Below are 18000 nucleotides of genomic sequence, written 5' to 3'. Positions count from 1 at the left end.
ATTTTTGCACTCTCGGCAACACTTCACCTCGCTCGAGTGGAGCCTTTTAATCGTAACACGGTATGTTCAACGAAAGCAGAAAGTGGTGTGAAAAAATTACCATTACACATCGAGTTACACAGAGAGCGCGATGAGTTCAAATCTTGTGGCACGAGCTGAATATTTGTGGATGAAAAAAAAATAAAGCAACGTTAGTCAATCAAACTTTTTATACGATTTTCACCACTGTGACGCCGCGTGTCCTTATCATGAGGACCTGCATCGCCCATTTTTCGCTTGTGCTTGCTACGGATATGCTTGAGTCAATGAAACAGCGCTTTCCTTTTAGCAATGAAATAGTAATCGTGTCGTGTAGTGCTGAGCTAAACCACCGTCAGGCCATTTACAGTGTCTGTTTTCATCTACGATTTTGTACGTCTAGAATATCCAGTTGTTCTTTTGTGGGGTATTTAGATAGCACTGAAATAAAGTAAGGTATACTGCACATAGGTGACGTGCACTCCGTCCTTCTCTGCCTTCTTTTTTTCGATTCTGTATTCCTAAGATTTTTCAGTGTTGGAATTCTCCGGAAAGACGGCTGATATCAGAGGGGATTTTTAGAATCGCAGTGCACAGTATAGAGTCGTGATGGACCGCGAGAGATCCTTTTTCCCCGAGCTTTCATGCGACAGCAAAATGATATCGAGCTTCCCTTTCATTTCATTCGTGCTGGGTCTATATATAGATATACGCTCCGAACTTCACGCGTTCTTCGGATTGACAACATCCTTCCGAAGGTATGCGACTCCTATGCATCGAACACGTGTACTTGAAGCTCGTGCTGGAAAATTTTGATCGAATTATTTTTTTCTGTATTTTTCTATACACATATCGAACGGGAATTAAGTTTCAGCTCGCAAACTTGGCGTCCGACAATTCTCAGTTCCATTATTTTCATTTTTTTATGTGAAAGCACAAGCAGAACGAAACATGCGCGATTCCGCAGCATCAAATATAAAGGCGACTCCAAATAGAGAAGTAAAGATTAGCTTTGTTAAAAATTACCTCTGAATAACGCCAAAAACGAATGATTAATTTTACTCAAAGGAGGACATAGTAAGAAAATGTGTTAAACAAAGGCACGAAAAAGGAAGGGGCACCAATTTTCGTTTCAGAAATCGCAAAATAGGTATGACGTCATGGATATTGACAGAATCTCGCACAGGCTGTGCAGTTAGCATGTACGCGTACGGATGTATAAGGTTTGTTACAGATGAGGCGTGCATTTACAATAAACTTTAGCTTCTTGGAAATCGCAAAGAACGTATTCGGAGGGGGGAGAGGGCTGCCCCTTCTGCTTCTTTACGTTGGCACTTATTTAAACGGCATACAGTTATCGAGACATCATCTGAAATTTATTTGTTGCGTTCAACGATGAGTGGTCGAATTCGCCCTCACTGCCCTTCTAACTGTGATTTTCGGACCATTCGACCGAGCCATCTATCCCACCACAGTAGAATTGTCTCAGTGAGAATACATACACACACGCCCACTGACACGGTTGTTCTATACCGCGCAGCTTCATCGGCTTCTCGATGGGCAACGTTATTATACGCTCGGCGCTGGCTAAGGCCGAGCTGAAGCCCCTGCACCGCTTTTTGCACACCTTCCTGTCGCTGTGCGGGCCACACGTGGGAACCGTCTTCAACACCTCCTTCGTCGTCAACATGGGCGAGTACAGCTGCTCGAATGATAAATGTTTTTTTTTTTTTTTTCGCAGCGAAGAGTGCACACAAACGAAACGACATGACACCGTGCGCCAGAACGATTCACGGTCGCCTGCAGCAGGAAGCACTACATTTTACGGGCACGAAGAATGAGTGACCCTCTTGTTTCTCTTTCAAGCACTTCCGGTAGAGTATGCACTTCCGGTTTTCCGAATAATCGAAAAATGCGCTTCAAAAAATATAACCGGTATGAAATCGATGGTACTGGTTCTCCTTAAGAGCTATATTCCATGTATACATGTGATATAGAGGCCCAAGTTTATTAAAGGCTGATTAGCTGTCAGTATAATAAATGAAAACTCAATGAACGAGTTCGTTGAAAGAGCAGACACTCGTCTTGTACACAGCTGGGATGGTGGTGACACCTGGCGTAGTAGATGCCAACCTCGCGCTTATTTGTTTGTGACCTCTGAGATTCGCTAAGATCGCTACGCAAATTCTACTCTAGGAATACAGCAGGGCAAACGAGCGCCAAGGCGCGAGCGCGACTACCAGTAAATTTAGTCCACACTTATGGTGGTGTCCAGTTCTTCACCCTATTCTTTATCCCTGCATTTCTTTCACTGCAGGCATGTGGTATCTCCAGCGATTTGAAAACACCGCGTCCCTGAAGCAGATGATGCTTGCCGACAACCAGGACGTCCGTAAGACCTACCTCTACCGTCTCAGCAAGGACAACGGTGCGACGAATAGTTCAGCACGCAAAACACATATGTTTTTCGCCTTTGAAGCTTGACAAACGGTGAAGTGCGTAATTAGGTGTGCGTGCCAGATCAGCTGAAAGTACATCCCTCGTACGTGTCCCCCCCCCCCTGTGCTCATTTTTATTTGCAAAACACTATTTCATTCAGCTGCAGTTTCCTCATTTGCCGTCGAAGTGGTATTTAGACAAAAAATATGGTGGTGCGCAAAAGAATCGTAACACGGAGAAAGAAACACAAAACAGGGCACGACTATCAACTCAGAATTCATTGAACCAACAAACAAATATATGTGCGGTTAGATGAACACGTGCTAAAAGAGTCACAGTTTCGCTGCGAGGGCGAAGCAATTAATGCGATAGTAACAACTTGGAACGTAATGCTGATAACGGCAAGTAGATTGAAACATGCAGCACACTGCTCACGCACAAATTACGCACGAAAACAACATATAAAAGACGAGAGCGAACGAATAACGTTTACTGCTCGACACTTTACACGCTGTTAAAGAAACGACGCGTGAAACGTAATCACAAGTACAGCTGAGTGAAAACTAAAAAGTGTCCTAGTTGTTATACTTCACTGTGCATGAAAAGCGCACTCTTTTCGCAAGCGGGGCATGCGCAGCGAGCTAAGTTACCTTTGAGGGCCCGGCAACCAACGCAATCGTTCCGGTGAAAGCCGAAAGCACACGATTCTCCCCACCGAAGGATAAGCGGGCGCACAAGCATCTAACGTCCCCCTCCCACCATTTGCGGGGCAAAGTACGCGTGGAAAATAAGCGCTCGTCGGCACATCATGACGAGCTGGGCGCCAAGCGCGGGCGGCTTTTAGATGCGAAGCAGCTAGTCTGTGTAACTTACTAACTTGACTAGTCTGTGTAACGCTGTCCCTCCATCCGCACCGCACTGCCCTGGCCGCAAGTGTTGGGGCGGTGCCAAGTAGGTCACGCCTTCCCTCGCAGCGCGCGCGCGTTGACGTCACTATCTCCCTAGCCTATTGCCGCGTGTCACCTCTCGTGCTTCGCCGTCTCCACCACTCGCAACGTTCGAGCGCACATCGAGTGTAAACACTCTTTCTGCTCATTTATCTGCCATGAAACTCACACGACCCCCCCCCCCTCCCCCGTGTCTTCGCGTTTCAAAGACATGTTTACTCGAAGAAAGGTTACACCTAGTTTCGCTTTAAACCGTTTTTCCAGCACCCGCGTCTACGTCCATTTCAGCCGAGTCAACGGCGCGCCTACCACTTTCGCTTCGCATCCCAATATGGTTCCCTTCGGGGAGATGGTGCATACTTTTTTTCCTTTTTGAGTTTACATATATATAAACACGTATACATATACGGTGAATGACGGCGGTGGCGGCATCAAAAAACCAGCCGAGACTGTCCCCACAATTGCTATCGCTATGAAAACCATCAGCACCCCGCCGTGGTGGTCTAGTGGCTAAGGTACTTGGCTGCTCACCCGCAGGCCGCGATGTTGAATCGTGGCTGCAACGGCTGCATTTCCGATGGAGGCGGAAATGTTGTAGACCCGTGTGCTCAGATTTGGGTGCACGTTAAAAAACCCCAGGTGGTCGAAATTTCCGGAGCCCTCGACTACGGCGTCTCTCATAATCATATGGTGGTTTTGGGACGTTAAACCCCACATATCAATCAATTATAAGAACCATCAGCGGACAAGGATAGTCTCAATGCCGCGCTTCCAGAAAATCTAACTCAGCGGCAAGTAATGTGTCCGAGATTTTCGCAATACCTGATTCCCCTGCTTTGTTCATCAGATACGCGTCTTCGACTTCACGTGCTACCCTATCATCGAACTGAGATTTCATTGCCCATTTCACTGTGCTAACGTGCTTTTGCGCACTACCATGTTAAGATGAATTGCCGATTCGCCCGGCAGTCCACACTTCTTAAAAAATATACAGCCAGTTGTGCGTCGTGACGTCGTGAAAACCACCGGACCGCAAAGCTGTAACTGCATGCTTGTGATTGGCTACCGCGATCACGTGGTGTCGTAAACCCACCGCTAAATTGGTGATACGCGCGCTTACACTTGACAAGGTGAAGAGGTATTACGTAGCCCAGGCAATGCCGTTTTTGTAATAAACGCCTAGAGTCACATGACTTGCCGCCGGCGCAACCCATACGCGCCAATGCAGGTGCCTCAGTTTATTACAATTAACATTAAGTATACAAATAACGTAATTAACCAAAGTGCGGATTCCCTTTTTGGCCTCATCGTTTCGAACATCATCTTTATCAATTCGTTTTACGTATTTTTTATTAACCTTTCTTCTGGTTTACTACTACTACCTTTTATGCACCCCCTCCTGTTCACACAACTACTACTAAATCTCTCCAAATGTTGTAGGCCGTTGTGGGGTTAAGAAAATACTTCCTCTGTGGCTATAGCGGTGACTTCCATTTTCTGATGACTTATACCAATGACTTTCTGATGACTGATAACCGATTACCTTTATCCATTTTCGTAACACCGAAGTAAGGCGTAATTGGCTAATCGACGGCTAGCATTGGCTAGTAATTTTTATTCAACCGCAATCTAAACTTTTTTTCTTCTATGACTGCCTCTTGAAGTTTAAAAACAAAACGAAAAGAAAATTATTACTTTCAGAGGACAAGAACTGAAGTTAATTTGCAAAAAAAACTATTCCGCATTAGTTTTTCTTTTCTTGCAGGTGACTAACGAGCTTTATCCGGTTGCTCTTGGCTGCCTTTCACTCATTTTTTACTTTTTAATTCTTGCTTGCGAGTTAGTTATATGTGCATTCTTTTGTATACGTTCGTGCTCCTATTTATGTACTGCTCAGAAAGTACTTGTTGAACTGTATAACATTATTTTTTGTTTAGTGTCTTTAGTTTTGATGGATTCTCGATTTCATTTGCTTAAGGTGATTGATTTTCATGTATGCTTTCATGTTTGCAAATGTCGTCTTTCTGCTGCTGCAGCTGTATGGTTAGAACGGCCCAGCCAAGCAATCTTCACCTTTAGCCGCGTCCCTTAGGACAATTTCCATATTCTAGATAAACAAACAAATAAGTAATTAAATATGAGTACAATAACTACCATGCAGGCCTGGCTCATTTCAAGAACATCCTGCTGGTTGGTTCAGCGGACGACTACATCGTCCCGATCCACTCGGCGCACATCAAGTTGGCCAAGCACATCGTCAAGGACACCACAGCCCTAGGTGAATATTTTAACAACCCTAAATTCCTAGACTAAAAGGCGAAGATACTTAACAATATTGCTTCGCAAAGTGACTGAATAGGCTATTTGGTGAATAAAAGCAGACTAGGAAGTAATGAAATCGCTCCATTGAAATTACGTAAGTACATAACTTTATTCATGACATAAGTTTTGCCATAAATTACTTTTCAGAGCTCGTAATTTAGTAATGTAGTGAATTACTTTGAGCTGGTAATTTCAGGTATGTTATTCTTTACTTCCCCAGTTACCTTTGAAATATAGCATGTCAACGTCCTTTACGGTAACCAAAAACAATGGGAAAGAAAAATAACAAAAACATGTTAAACTGACCGCTCGGCCATAGAAAACTAAACACATATATTTGAGATTTCAATGCATATGCGTATTAAGCAAAACACGCATTAGTTTGGCATCATGATGAACTTTTGCTAATTTAATTTCAATACCTTTGGCCAGCTATAATTTGAAATGCAACTTATTACTGCTTAGAAAAGGTGGACCTTTTCATCTTATGAGAGTAATCCGAATACCTTTTTTTTTTCGGCTCCACGCCTCTTCGATTTCTGTACTACGCGGTACGTTTTCACCGAAGAGCACAATCACACACAAGGCGGTTGACTAATGCTGCGTGGCAATGCTTTGTTACTGAGACGAAGTTACTTTGACTTTGGTAAAGCGACCAGTGTACGTTTTACGTCAAGCGCGCCCCCCCCCCCCCCGTGATGGATTGAAGAAAACACACCTGCCATAAAACTATAGCGAACTATACGGAAAACCATAGGCGCTCACAAGGTTCCATTTTGGGGGGGGGGGGGGGGGGGAGTATTTCACAGTGTCCGCCTTCCTAATATGTCAATGCATGGGGTTGACTTTGCCTCCCCCTCTTCTCACCGTGCGCACAGCTCTGCGAATGCCTATGTGCAAAACGCTACATCCAATCAGATAGTTTCCTGAAAGCGAGTGAAAAGACATAACTGTGAGTTCGAAAGGATGTTCGCGCACACTGCGACGTCTCGACACTAAACACTTAACGTCAGAAGGCGCGACGAAGCAGTTTTACCTACACACAGTAAATCTAGATTTAACTAAAACTATTTAATTTAACCTGAACGCAGATTTAGTTTGTCAAAGGGTAAAATTTCTTTGTGTGTCCCAAAACTGTACTTGATCTCTGCTCGAGAGGTGTCTCTATCGCTGGATGCGGTTGTCGCTACTACGCATGCGCTACATGGAATGACGTCACGAGCAAATGACAGCTGTTCTAGCAGCTGCGGGGTCACTGGTTGCCATGGCTACAGCGCGGCTGAGTTTTCGTGAAACACGCACCTTTTACGGCTCGTTTAAGCAGCTTCACCGCAAGGATACTGCCAAGTATTGTATCGACCTGAGTAAATCAATACAACAGCTTTTGTACAGTTGGTTGCACTTGAAAAATTTGAGTAAGTTCAGGAAGCGCCCCTTCCTAACGCCACTGCACTGGGTTCACAGGCGCTGCCTACAGGGAAATGCTGCGCAACATCCTCAAGCCGCTCATCGACAAGCCGGACCTAAACCTGGTTCGGCTGGAGGTGCACGTGCCGTTCCGAAGCTCGCTCATCTCCTCCAACGTGCACATCGCTCCGCTGGACAGCGAGATACTGGCCCAGAAGATCGTTCTCGTCGCGTGCGGCAGGCATCTCCTCTGAGCCAGTTACTGAGCTCGGACGACAACCAATCGAACGACAGAAGCACCCTCTGGCATGCGGGTCCACAGTCCCCCACACACCCACGGCACACTTTTCGCGTGAAATCTGCTGTGTCATGCAAGAAGTGTCATGCTGAACAAGGTAGATGACAGCGCATGAACCAGTTTCACAATCGATTAGGACTGTCGATGGATTGATGCTCACGTGTACAGTGCGATTCTATGACAGCAGTATTAGCATATATGTTGGTATTTTAGTGTATACTTAGTGTGCATGTGTAGACTAATTGCGTGTCCTTGGGTGACCAATTAGTCACCTCATCATTGCCGGTTGCGGTATTTGCCACCTCTTTGATAGAAGCGTACGCATTCAGAAGGTACGCCGTAACGAAATTAGACTATCTTCTACTGAGGTGTACTTTAGCTGGCCTATATCAGTGTCTTGAATTGGGCTGGTTTGTACATTACTGAATTTCTACACAATAAAAAAAACATGTAAGAAACAACAAAAAGAGCAGGGAAGTAAAAAAAAACAGTACAAAATCAACAGTTACTCATAATTGGTGACCAACCAAGGGATTCAATACCAAGCCTCATGCATAAAAGCACCGATTATTCTGCTCTCATGAGTGACATTTCCTAAATGTGTAAATGTAAATAGCTGGTGCATGTGCACCAGTTATCTCTGCATTACCTAGCAATACGTTTGCCACTGACACGAGGTAATGAAGGTAATAAAAAGTCTTTATCACACGTTCTGCGTCGCAGTTCTCCATGTTCAATTCACTGAAACTGCCCTTAAAACTTAAAAAAAAAACAAAGCAATAAAGTACAAGCCCGTGTCTCACCAATTACTGGGAGCACATGAATTGTTTTGAGGCAAAAATGACTTAAAGAGCACTAACGCAACATTTTTACGCTAAAAATAAGGCTACCATGTTTCACAGATAACGTGGTGACAATTGCAAGAACTAAACCGATGTGCAAGCAGAAAGGCTTCACATGAAGGCAACGTTTCTTTATAATCACAAGCAATCTACCAGTCTGTCACTGAATGCTCAATAATGACATGTTTCGCACTCTGTGGCTACTCGGGACACTAAAATGTGACACAGCACGACAGTCAGGAAAGAGAACATGACACACCAAGTCTCGCGCAGGGCGGCATTGAACATCCGTTTAATGAAGCGCAACAAGTGCATACATGGATCACACACATCGAATTTTCATGAGGACACCTACTTACACAATATGCGTCACACGCACACACACATAATGCATCCCTCCACTGAGCACGCTCGTGCAAGCCAGCGACATGCCTCTAACGCCGAGTAACAAAGCCGCACTCCTGTAAATGACTAGTTGACGACCAACGGAGACAACAGAAAAAAGCGAGCCACGATTTTTCAAAGATTGTTTACTGAACACTCTGGTTGGTGAGGCCCGCCAAAATTAAACATGGAACGAGCAAAATGGCACATGAAACCTTGGCTTTAAAACGAGCATCCTGCACACCGATACACGGCGGAGTGGTGTCTGACCAACATGTGGTACACAACCATTCCGGAGCTCAAAAACTTCCGGAGTACAAAAAGAGTCCAACCTCGAGCTTCGGAGTCCTTCGCAGTTACATAGATGCGAGTGTTTTGACGCTACTGTATTGCCGACACGCAGCCACTGGCTTCTGTAGGTCACATTTCAGTATGGTGTGGTAATGAGACAATTACTGAAGAGAATCTTGGAGAGGGAATGAAGGATTTGTGTGCACTTCCTTATGTTACACCAAGTGCCGTGTCACAGTTAGGGCTGGACAGTGGCAAGTCGACTTCCCCATTAATTTCATCAGTGCCTCAATCAGCAGGAAGCTGTCCCAGTGCTGTTGTCTAAAACTATCGGCAACCTACTTTGCCAATATAACGCAACGGGCTGCAACCTTTAGTGCTAGCACAGCAAAAATGGCTGTATCTTAACACTGCATTCCCCACAGAGACAGTAACCTGACTCCCACCCCAATTCTTTCCTCTTCCATATGACACCTACTTGTAGGGCTACTAAAATCCTCAATAAGATAATGAAATTTCATTTGGCTAAAGCGAAATTCACTACATTGGAATGCAATTCAAAGAGAGCACATGCCCACTATAACGACACCTATACACAACAGTGTTAGGTTATAAAAATTTAACTTTTTGACTGCCCAGGTAATGGCCATTTATTTGTGTAATGATTTGTCACCTCGCTTTGCTTTCCGCCACATCCATTCTTGTCAGACCCCTGGCTTAAGTGAATGAGCGACGTTGCATCAGCCTGCTCTCGCCAAGGAGTAAGCCTCGACTGCCTGGGGCTGCATGTTTTTGAAATGTCTACATTAATTAACACTCGTACTTAGTCATGTTCTACATTGCCCAGTTGCAGCTGTAAACATTGCACAAATCTCGTATGAACATTGCCACAAGCTTCTACATGGTGCACCATTTCCCTTAAAGCATGGAATTGTAGGCATGACTTGAAACCGGCATACTCCTGAATAACTTCGTGTAATTAATGTGGTGAACAATGTGAATTAGAACACCGGGTTCGCATTGAAAAGCGCCCATACTCCTGGCACTTAAAAACCTGATTTCTTTGATAAAAGGGACCCATACGGTGACCACAGACAAGCGATGTCTTGAATCGCACTCCTTCAGCAGCGGTCGTTTGCGTGTCAACGTGTTCTCATTTATATTGTACCACTCTGTACTGTCAACAAGACAGGTGGCATCGTCAATTTGAAGCATGCAAGTGGCCATGGTATCACTCCCCTGCATATTGTACTGACGGTGGAGCGGAAAAAGTCTTGGCTGTACAATGACCTTAAACGGTCGAGGCAACGACCTGCACAAGATGAGAGCCAATAGCCACAGTTGACACCAATAGCCACAGTTGACATACAAGATGTAGATAAGCTTGTACTGTCAAACTAGTACTGCTACCCGGTAGGTAAGGACAGTTTTCACAACCAAGTTTACCGTTTGGGCATTTAAGAATGTGGCTGATTAAGTGAAGAACAGTGGTGACAAGAGATGGGAAAGGAGTTCAACATGAAAGACTACATGAAAATGGTAATAATATTCAGGATTACTAATTGTTGGACAGAAAACTGAATTGTCACATTACATTGCAATTCATTACCAGTGAAACAAACTGCCTCTAAGAGATCTGTTTAACCAGAACGTCACTTCAGGGCAGCCTGACCTCTTCAAATATATAATAAATTTTCATACTGCTGAACATGAAATATATTTTTTTTTCATTAGAGTTACTGTACCCACTGTTGAAAGCAGGTTATTGTTTAGATATTCAAGTTATGAAAAAGAATGCAACCAAGTCAGAAGCAAGGACGTTTAAAGCAGAAATATTTACTAAAATTATTTTAATGGTTCTAAAAATGGCACTTCATTTTGCTTGTGTTCTTCAGAAAGATTAGTAATCACAAAAGAGAATTTTCTATAGTCAGCATTACGTACACACATTCAGTTACGCTTTAAAGCACCTCTGTGTCTATAAGTCAGAAAAGTAGAGATGCAGACCTCATGCTACCGTATTTAAATTTTACAGTTTGTCAGTTTTTATTTATTAGAAGGTAGAACAGACACTGGGATATCACTTTATGAACCTAAAATACAGTTTCCACAAATTCAGGCAAGTACTGCTATACGGAAGCACTCCTGCCTCTAAAATGCATAAATTTACTGTAAGGGCAAAATTAAAATTTCCACTTTCAAAATAGAACAATAATTATGAGGGATATGAAAAAACAAAACTTCCTAAATTGTTCTGGCTTTTAGGGAACGGACAAACGAAAAATCTGAAATGTGCTTGTCCGCATGACTGGAGCCCGTCTTCCCTAATGAAGCCACCAACTTATTGATGTGTGGCGTCAATGTATGCCATAAATGCAGTACATCACACGTCAAGGCATGACATTGCACCTCAACCTACATGCTTCTGGCAACTCATGTTGGCTCATCACATCACAAAATAAGCTTTCAAAACTCATGTTTTAGTTTTTGTATTCTTGTATGTATTCTTGTACATTTACCTTAATTTCTCTGTAAGCAGGGCGCAGCTGTTGATAATATTGTCATTCTAGATGTTGTCATATGTTGAGCTTTCACTCTGACGTAAATTGTTATTTGACTTTAGTGTCCCTTTAATAATAGCACTACCGGCATGTACCCTCCTATTTTCTTTTTGGGCATGTTCGTTACACAGGAGACGCTGCTCACGAAATTCCGTACACTATCCATACTGGAAATAAACGTTCACATCAGAAGTTAGTGCCTGCGTTGTGTGTCCTCTTTCGGTGTCGCTGTTTATCCAGCAATAATTATTTTTTTTTCATCAACGACCATACTGTCGAATGCAGTTTGCAAGCAAGTATACCGGCTTCCAGCGTGCAACAACCTTCCAGTTGAAGAAAACGCACTGAATGTGTTTTTAAAAGCACGGCCTTTGTGAAAAGAGTGTGTATTTACACATGGAATAATAATGAATGTACAACGAACAAAAAGTGGCAACTAGAATAAATATATTTGGCAGCTTCAAAAAAAAATAGTTAACTTATGTGATGGCACACCAAGTGAAGTCTCATGGAATGAAAAAACAAAACAAAAAATATTTCGCTAACATACAAGAGTTATACACGCTGTGGCCAGTAACAACAACGGCCGTCCTGTACACAATTGGCAAACAAATTGTGGGAACATCTTCGAGTTTTTGACGTCTGTTGCTGGATTTTATACACGAGCAATGGAACAGTGACTTATTGAAATGATATCACACTAACGTCACCACAACTGCAATGAGTGAATGTACCGTAAATTAAATTATTAGAGGGCGTACAGAAACATGATGAGTCACCCTCATTACGAGAGCGAGCATACCATGAAACGCTGATTGATACGGGGCTCTACAATGAAAGAGAATCGTTCTCAAGTTAGTACGAAACATGACCTTTTTTTGTCGGAGTGTTGTAAAACTAATCTTGCGCTGAATATTCACGTGAACACTCCTCCACAAGCTGTGAACTTGGCACAGCGTACACACGTAGGAACTAAAACATGCATCGACATGAGCACGTCAGCATCACTTCAAGCTCCATGCTAGATTGAAGATTCTGAAACAACCCTCGAAGCAATACTTTAGCTGGCAGCCTTCTCCTCAAAAGTAAAATTTAAAAAGGAAACTGCTATGATAGGCTCACTTTGAATTGATACGTCATGACGTCATTGCTAATTATAGAATATATACAAACATGTGCAAGAAGTAACAGTCCTGTGAGCAAAAACGCCACATAAGAGAAATTCATCCCGGCAAGTCATGTACAAACGCTTTAAACGACCACAATATGGCATATTCAAAGTGCTAGAACCAAAATGCAATAGCTGTGTAATATACAAAAGAACATCAAAAAACAAACCATAAAACAATAATTTCCGGAGGTAGCCATCTCTTGCAAGATTGAACATAAACTTATGATTACCCACTCGTAAGCACTTCATATTTACAAAAGCAACATATTAAAATAAGCATGCAAAAATAAATTTACGCACCATGTCAAGAAAAATAATTAAAACGTCATCTTTGGCTAACAATCAACACTGCCAACAAAACATCTAAAAATAGTTGCAGCTCTCCAAGAAATATACACCGGCATGGCAATAAAGGCTATGCTAAAAAACCAAAGGTGTTCAATACTTCATCAGCAAAAATTGAAAACAAGCTTTTTTTTTTTTGCTGGAAGTTAAACAGTAATAAAACCGTCAACGTGGACAACTGTGCTCACAATCAGCTACATCTTCAGTGGCAAATGCCTCCTTTCTTGGGAGACCTGCTGAGGACAGTGTTGGTTATAAGAACCCGCATTAGTATTCGCAACTCATGGAAAACAAAACTTGCAAGATGTTTGAGATTGCTCGTGCTGACTGGGCTTGACGCTATTGCAGGCTGTAACTTCCTGGCATAAAAAAAGACAAGACAAAAGGAAAGAAAAATAACAAAGACAAGTGATTTCCTAAGTTTTGATGCTGCGACAATGCATTACAATACGCTCAAACCTCCATATAACGAAATCAAATATTACAAATTATTGGATATAGAGAAGTAAGGGAAAAATAGCTTTGTAATAGATACAGTGTTACGAATATTCGTTTATAACGATTTTCCGGATATAAGCGAATATTTTCGAGGCAGGTGTGACTTTGTTGTAATGAGCTCCGAGTGTAGTCAATTACAAAGCAAGAATAAATATAAGCTTACTCGCAGCCATTGCCGCCCAATACAATAAGAATTCGCGCACAGATGCAACATATACATTCTTTGCCTCTCAGTCTTTACCAAATCTTTTCAATTTAGTTTTTCCCTAGACCTATAAGTGAGCGAAATTGACTTCCAAACTCTATCGCAAAATAACACCTACAAGCAATTTTAGGCACCTATAGTTGATTTAACACCTGTTAAGAGTCAAGTGTAAGTAATTATATCACACAAATTCATATTGCAAAAAGCAGAGCTTATCCATGCAAATGCTTGAGCTATGTGGAAATTTTTACTATTGAATAGCGCACATTCTGAATATTGTGCATCATTTGTGACACATCACTCGGGTTGCTTTTATTTTTATGCGCTGTCAAGAAATTGTGACACTTTTCTTGCGTTTTCTGCTGTTCTATTCTAACTCCTGTGATAAGCTACTGTTGGGCTGGCAGTTTAAATAAATAAATAAATAAAACTTTCATAGATGTTCCAACCAATTAGGTTGCCTAAACTGAAGATTTTCTTTGTTTGACATAATATTAATGAGAATATTGTCTGATAGTTCTCATTAATATTGCATCTAACCAAGTACATTCGCTCATTTATGTGCAGGTAAGATTTCACACACAATTTGGCCTGAATTCAGCACCGGGATAACTGCCGTACGTGCCCACCATGATCAGCTTTGCACATGCACTGTATTGCAAAAATCTAAAAGCCTGCGGAGCACTGCCGAACTCGACCAATTTCAGCCTTGCTAATAAAACTTTCAATGAGCATGCCACAGAAGTGCGAGTGAACATGACCGGTGGTGTGTTGTTGAGTTCACACCTTAAAGAGTGAATTTCATTCACCTGGGCTTGCTGACAAGGTCAGACATATCCTGAAATGCCTATGACACAGAGTGGACTAAATTTGCCGGTCTTTTGAAAGAAATATTTTGATGCAGACTTGTACAGAGTTCATGGAATGAAACGCAACATATAAATTTGAAGAATAACAGTTGGCACAGTCAAACCTGGATTTACTGAATTCGAAGGGGATCACAAAAGCAGCTTCATATATGTTCAAACTCAAACTTTGGTTTAAAAAACCCAAATAGAACAAATTATGGGTTATAATGAAGTAAATGAAGAGCAGTCTTGCAATAGATATGATGCTACAAATATACCTTTCTAAAAAATTTTTGGATATAACAAATGATTTCGTGTAAAATGAAACTTAGTTATAAAGAGGTCTGAGTGTACGCAGACCTCATTATGACAAAGTTGCATATTACACGAAAATAGGTTCGTTATATTTAAAAATTTGTTATAAAGGTGTATTCCTCACACTATGTCTATTGCGAGACTTGTTCATTCACTCAGTACAGCCGATATTTCATTATATCAGCGGTCATTATACTAAGGTATAGGTGTATATGAATGTATGAGAGCACCGGGCATAAGTGTTTGACAAAATAAGTAATTCTATAAATAGGATATTTTAGATGTAGAAAATAATTCAAGAGAATTTTACAACTGCTCGATATAGTATACATTAATTCGTATATGTGGGTTCAATATATATGCGAATCCGACTGTATGCACAATAGCTCAAGATAACTGCACAATGTTGCAACCAATGTTTTTAGATATTGTCAGTTCGGCAAGCATGCACGGTCGCAGCGGCGAGGAGCGGCCCCTTCTCATATTCCACGCAGCGGTGTTGCTGCTGTCTTCGCTTTCTCTCGAAAAACTGTGGCGCTTATAACCGTCTTTCTTGGGTTCTTAAAAGTCGAGCATAATTTTTGGTTGAAGCCTTGTCAGTTTCGTATATCTCTCCTTTTTCTTCTCACGTGCTCGCAGATGCTTCCTTGTGCTCTTGCATGGTGGGCATAAAGTCTTCCCGGGACAACCCAAAACACTTAATGCTCCTTCACACATCCAGGATCGGCAGGGCGGATACTGCAGCCGAAATGGAAGGGAATACGGTGCTACGACAGTCCGCGCATAATTTTAGGTTTAACATATCTGACAGAAGCTCATACCACCTGCAAGCTCTTCAGTTTCTGCCGGCATCCCAAACCATGTTTGCTGTATGCGCACAGGGGAACAAGCATCGCCCTAAGACTGGGGACAACAGTGAAGTGTTTTGTTACCACCACTGCCTTATCGATTTCAACAACACCTTTGCTTTGAACAACTTTGAAAAAAAAAAAAAACTTGGATAAGCTCGACATTCCAGGATTGGAACTTAGTTTGGTCTTGTGATGCCGGCAACCAAGTTGCTACCTCTGGACACAACTCTGAATCGGAGGAGATGCCAGCAGCTTCGTCAAGATCGCTGTTCTCCATGTTGACGTCCGACACATCGCCACCACTTGCCGACACCCGGCCCTCGAAATTCGTGGTTTCTCCAAGTTTTGGAGGTTTCCTTTTGCACTTTGATACCGCTGGTTTAGACAAGTGTGCAGGAATATACGCGAAAATTTGAGGAAGAGCACCGGGCATAAGTGTTCACCTACCAAGTGGAATTTCAACAACGCTTCCGCCTGCGATGTCCTCGTAGCAACGCCTCCTAGAAAAACTATGCCTGAAACGTCGCTCTATTTTCAATTGGGAGCCTCCTGCCAGCACGCCATCTCGGAGGCTGTGCCTCCTGTCTTGTGTTGCGACCAGCCGCCGCATGAGACCGCTCGCCTCCGTGCCACTTAGTCACGTGACATAACCGTACCGCTCTGTCACGTGACATTACGGCTGCTCGGAGGCAACTGTGCTCGCAGGAGGCGGCCGTCGGAGGCGCTCGCCTTCGTACCGAAGGAGGAGGGTAAAATCAGAGGTTAGGGCAGCGCGTTCGCGGCTCACGTTCCAGGCATAATTTTTTTTAAGAGGCGTTGGCTCGTAGAAAGTTATTAGGTCCTCGGATTCGAAAATGCAGGTCCCAAGTGTAGATCTTGATTGTCACCTAGAAGGCTTTTCGTGAAATAGCAGCTGTCCAGGCCTTGAGAACTGCAGGGTCATTTGGGGGTTTGAAGAAGTGCCGCCGATCGCAAGTGTTTTCCTCGGGAGCATAGCCACTTGACAGCCTGACCTGCTGCAAGTCAGCATGTTTATGACGTTAAACTGCTAATTCACTCAAGTATGCTTAATTATCCTGTCGCATGTTAAAAACAATTTGCAATGACCAAAATTTAGTCTTCAAGCTCCTGCCGATGAAATCTGAGCAAACGAACACCCACAAAAATATTCAACGCTTCTGCGGGAAGTGGCGGGAAGCCGGTGGCGGTGGCTCAATCGCAACGCATAAGCCAGAGCCACCCCTCAGAGCGGATAAGAGATGGTGATGATGTTTATCACGTTAAACTGCTAATTCACTCAAGTAGGCTTAATTGTCCTGTCGCATGTTAAAAACAATTTGCAATGACCAAAATTTAGTCTTCAAGCTCCTGCCGATAAAATCTGAGCAAACGAACACCCACAAAAATATTCAACGCTTCTGCGGGAAGTGGCGGGAAGCCGGTGGCGGTGGCTCAATCGCAACGCATAAGCCAGAGCCACCCCTCAGAGCGCATAAGAGATGGTGATGATGTTTATCACGTTAAACTGCTAATTCACTCAAGTAGGCTTAATTGTCCTGTCGCATGTTAAAAACAATTTGCAATGACCAAAATTTAGTCTTCAAGCTCCTGCCGATAAAATCTGAGCAAACGAACACCCACAAAAATATTCAACGCTTCTGCGGGAAGTGGCGGGAAGCCGGTGGCGGTGGCTCAATCGCAACGCATAAGCCAGAGCCACCCCTCAGAGCGCATAAGAGATGGTGATGATGTTTATCACGTTAAACTGCTAATTCACTCAAGTATGCTTAATTGCCCTGTCGCATGTTAAAAACAATTTGCAATGACCAAAATTTAGTCTTCAAGCTCCTGCCAATAAAATCTGAGCAAACGAACACCCACAAAAATATTCAACGCTTCTGCGGGAAGTGGCGGGAAGCCGGTGGCGGTGGCTCAATCGCAACGCATAAGCCAGAGCCACCCCTCAGAGCGGATAAGAGATGGTGATGCCTCCGGGGCGGGCTTTTCCAACTGTCAGTATCTAAAAACGTTGGTTGCAACTAATCAGGCCTCCAATGATGGTGCTGGCTCTAACGTAAGTGTGAGAGCCAATAATATGCCGATGAGACGCAAACTGAAGACAATGAATTAAACGGCGTGCGCATTGCTTGGCCACAAGTTGACTCATTTCATTCCACGAGCACTGCACACAAATCCGCAACTCTGAGAGCTTCTTCACACAATTCGAACTAGCATTTGCAAAACTGTGCATAACATGA

The 18000-nt window shown here is 43.1% G+C and overlaps 1 protein-coding gene across 1 annotated transcript; it reads left to right on the top strand.

Annotated features, from left to right (window-relative positions):
- Positions 1–2279: 2279 nt before the first annotated feature.
- LOC142771611 (protein FAM135A-like) lies at positions 2280–7646 on the top strand. The gene is made up of 3 exons (XM_075873320.1): positions 2280–2446; positions 5566–5682; positions 7191–7646. Exons 1-3 carry the CDS (start codon positions 2338–2340, stop codon positions 7385–7387), a joined length of 423 nt encoding a protein of 140 aa, XP_075729435.1. The 5' UTR covers positions 2280–2337; the 3' UTR covers positions 7388–7646.
- Positions 7647–18000: the final 10354 nt, after the last annotated feature.

The sequence above is a fragment of the Rhipicephalus microplus genome, chromosome 9 (assembly GCF_043290135.1).
Source record: "Rhipicephalus microplus isolate Deutch F79 chromosome 9, USDA_Rmic, whole genome shotgun sequence".
In the NCBI taxonomy this organism is placed as follows: domain Eukaryota; kingdom Metazoa; phylum Arthropoda; class Arachnida; order Ixodida; family Ixodidae; genus Rhipicephalus; species Rhipicephalus microplus.
This window is presented reverse-complemented; position numbering and strand designations above follow the sequence as displayed.